The sequence below is a fragment of the Bidens hawaiensis genome, unplaced genomic scaffold, assembly GCF_021521415.1.
Source record: "Bidens hawaiensis isolate Kalapana, Puna unplaced genomic scaffold, B.hawaiensis_p1.1 tig00004020_1, whole genome shotgun sequence".
NCBI lineage: Eukaryota > Viridiplantae > Streptophyta > Magnoliopsida > Asterales > Asteraceae > Bidens > Bidens hawaiensis.
The window spans coordinates 1,413,829-1,417,362 of record NW_027491236.1 but is presented as its reverse complement, the minus strand read 5'-3'; the positions used below and the strand labels follow the sequence as shown (position 1 = coordinate 1,417,362).

The 3,534-nt window shown below is 34.2% G+C and overlaps 1 protein-coding gene across 1 annotated transcript; it reads right to left on the bottom strand.

Annotated features, from left to right (window-relative positions):
• On the bottom strand, window positions 1-3,216 carry LOC143625111 (chromo domain-containing protein LHP1-like). Its single transcript, XM_077095560.1, has 6 exons — window positions 3,055-3,216; window positions 2,902-2,927; window positions 2,042-2,125; window positions 914-1,453; window positions 766-826; window positions 1-145 (listed from the first exon to the last, which is right to left on the bottom strand). The coding sequence occupies exons 1-6, from the start codon at window positions 3,214-3,216 to the stop codon at window positions 95-97; spliced, it is 924 nt and encodes a 307-aa protein (XP_076951675.1). The 3' UTR covers window positions 1-94.
• Window positions 3,217-3,534: the final 318 nt, after the last annotated feature.

The window sequence follows — 3,534 nt, the reverse complement described above, 5'->3', positions numbered from 1 at the left end:
TCTGCGTGTTAGAAGCTCCCTGGCTACAAAAGGATGATTTCAAATAAATTAAAAATAGATAAAGGAGGTATATCCAGATCGCACCTCTACTCGCTCATTCAGATGGGCTGTTATACCGAAGATGTTGCTCGTAAAAGTTGATCAACTGCCATTATCAATAAACATAAAATAAATCAACACTATTATGTCATATTGTTCCTTGTTTCTTATTTCTAAGTAGCATAGTTTTTTCCAAATACTATTTTTGGCAACCAACTTTTAAAACATTGTATTGGAAATTCTTTCAAAAATACTTTTATTGACCAAAGTGGTATCGTTTCAATCTATTATTCATATTTTTAACGAAATCATTATACTGTTTTCTATCTTTCAATTAAATTCAACGATTCAAAAATTCAGGTATATAAATATAAGTGAATTTAAAAAAAAATTTAATTCAAAATATTAGAATGTAACAATAATCTACTTTCAGACTGAATAATCTCTACTTTTTTGGTTGATATATTATAATCAAAATAATAATAATATTTATAAACCATAATGGTTGATGAAAAAAAGAAATAATTATAATGAATGGTTAAAAAATAAATGAAAAACTGTAATGAATTGATTGAAGAAAAAAAAATAAAGGAACAACACGTATTTGGTAAATAGTTTCCAACACCACCAGGTAAATACTTTTCCCAACACTATTTTGAAAAAAAAAAAATTATATGTTTATGCAATAAACATGCTTTGTTTTCAAGAGGGAAAGTGAGTATTTACCATAAGTGGATTGTTTTCCTTGAGGTATTTGTTATCAACAACGATCTCTTCACCATCTGACCTGTTTATAAAAAAATAATAATACCATGAAACAGAATTGAAATTATTAATGAATAAACAATGGAAAGAGAGAAGAATGATCACAAACCTCATGACCAAAAACGACACCCACACTTCCTCCGTGTCATTAAGCACAGAGACCGAATAATTAACCGGCTTAATAATCTTTGTAACAACTGACACACGTTGAGGAGTTTCGCTCTTAGTATCGTCTTCCGCAATTACATCATTAACAGCAGTTGTTTTCTTGTTCGATTCTTTCTTAAACCGTTTAACCGCACACGACTTCCTTCGTTTAGCTCCAGTTCGTGGACTGGCCCGAAGAACCTTGGGTTCATCAACTGATTTGAGTTCTTTTGCAGGTTGTTCAGCCGGGTCTTCTTCAATATGTATGCCAAACTCGGTTGTGGTTTCTTGATTCATGGAAGATGTAGGTTTAGTTTCCCCAAGTTTTCCATCTGACCCGTTTGATTGATTAGAGGGCCCATTATTGCTAGTGGGCCCAACATTGTTTTCAGTCACCTTTGAGTTGTGGACATCAACAACAGAAGCATCTTGCTGCTGTTTCTTTTTTGATTGTGACGTGGGACCCACTGAATGTTTGCGTTTGCGTTTCCCGGCACTCATGCTTCATGTTTCACAAAAAGGGGAAAGTGTCAACAGTCATGAAACTGAAAACTGATCGGTAAATAAAAAAACAAAATAACAAACCCAAACAAAAACTGACGGTATAGTTTTATGTTTCGTAAAAACAAAACTTTGCGTTCGGTTTCAGCTTTGCATGTAATTAAAACAGATAAAACCGAATTGGAACCATCAAACGCTAACAAAATCGATGGTTTGGTTCTATGTTTTCATAATAAACAAACTTTTCAGTCAGTTTCGGCCCAAAAATCATTTCTATATATTGGGCAAATCTTTATCCAGCCCAAAAACTTCAAGGCTTCAAGCCAAACGATAAACCAAGACCAAACAGAACAGAACCCAAACCAAAACGGCAACTCAAAAACCGAATTTTCCGTTTTTGGACCGGTTTGAGCCCAAAACTGACCTACGCACACCCCTACTTTGGGCAAATAATTATAGTCAAACATGTAAATTTTGTTAACAGAAATGAAAAATCGCAGGTAGAGGTTTAACTATGGTGCTTATAAACATGAATGGCCTTTATATAAACAAATTACAAAAAAGAAATGCAAAATAATAGGAGGAATACCTTTCAAATTCTTCAATGACATCAGGACATGACGCGAAACTCTCGGCAGTTTCCCAAGTGTTAGCTGATTCTGGCCACCCGCGCCTTTATTAAAACATAAACACATATTTTAATCAACTGATTCATTTTTATATTGTTGTAATGCTTAGACTACTTTTAGGAGCAGAAACCAATTTCAAACTCGCAAGCTAATTTGATACAAAATTGACTCTATTACCATCAATGTTTAGTTCTAGAAGTCTAATTCCATAACTTTAAACATATATTTAGCAAAACGGTTTGAACCTTAATATCACAAACTAACTCCAATACATAAAATCACTGACATTTTTGTAGCTTTCTCTTTGTTTTTTAGATTAAAAGGTTGTATGGCCATACAGACCGTATTGTAGGGCAAAAAGTTGTCAAACAGGCCGTGTTAATGGTCATTTGAGATGATAGAGCGCAAAGGCGTTAAACAGGCCGTATAATGGCTCGTACCACTAACAAAGCCCGTATAAAGCCATTCGTATGGCCCATTTGATTGTTTATTTCTCTGACCGACAAAGAAACGCCTAATACGACCATGGACAGATCCATACGAACAGTGCCTGTATTAAGTCTTTGAGCAACAAAGAAACGAGTCACATGACCACCGGTCATTCAGTCCGTACATATGACCTGTGTTTCCCCGGCCGTTTGATGTGGCGCGCAACCTTTTGAGGAGGATAGTGTACCAATACAATACAATACAATACAATACAATACAATACAATACAAAACCCTAACCCTTTACAAGCCTCAAAATTACACTATGTTCATGAATAATAATAATAATATCATAGAAATCACAAGTAATATTGGCTAGGAATGAAACTCACCATTTGACGAGATACTGCTTTACCCCCTTTTGTCACAAGCAAGCAACAATAACCACCAAGTCAGCATTAAATGAAACATAATAATAATTAAAAAAACAAGTAGAGTAAAAGAAGACGAAGAAAGAAAGAAGAGTAGTAATAATAATATAGCACCTTCCGAATCCTTTTTCTCCGTACAACCTCAATCACGTAAAAACCCTCAGCAAGCTTGGGAGATTTACCATCCTCCTGCTCATAACCTTCATTTTGGGGGATCTCTTTAGACGGCGGTGGGAGATCGGAGGTTGTGGTTTTGCGTCTACTTCCGGTCTTCATTGAAATTGAAATTAAGGGTTTGTTTCAATTTACAGTCAGCTCTCGAATTGTCTTTTGGGGTTTGGGTTTATTGCAGGGCAAGGAAATAAATTATACTAGCATTTTCTTATGTTTTGCTAATCCAATAATAATAATATTTTAATTAAGATATAAATATATATATCAACTATTTATCAGAGCCTCCTCACGAAAGTGTTACGTTCCAACTGGATTGACATTGTCAATCAATGTAAAATCTAACTTGTTATCGGTTACATCGATTATCATTGACAAATTTTAGATTATTAAATTTCAATTTGAAAAATGTTTTATTATTGT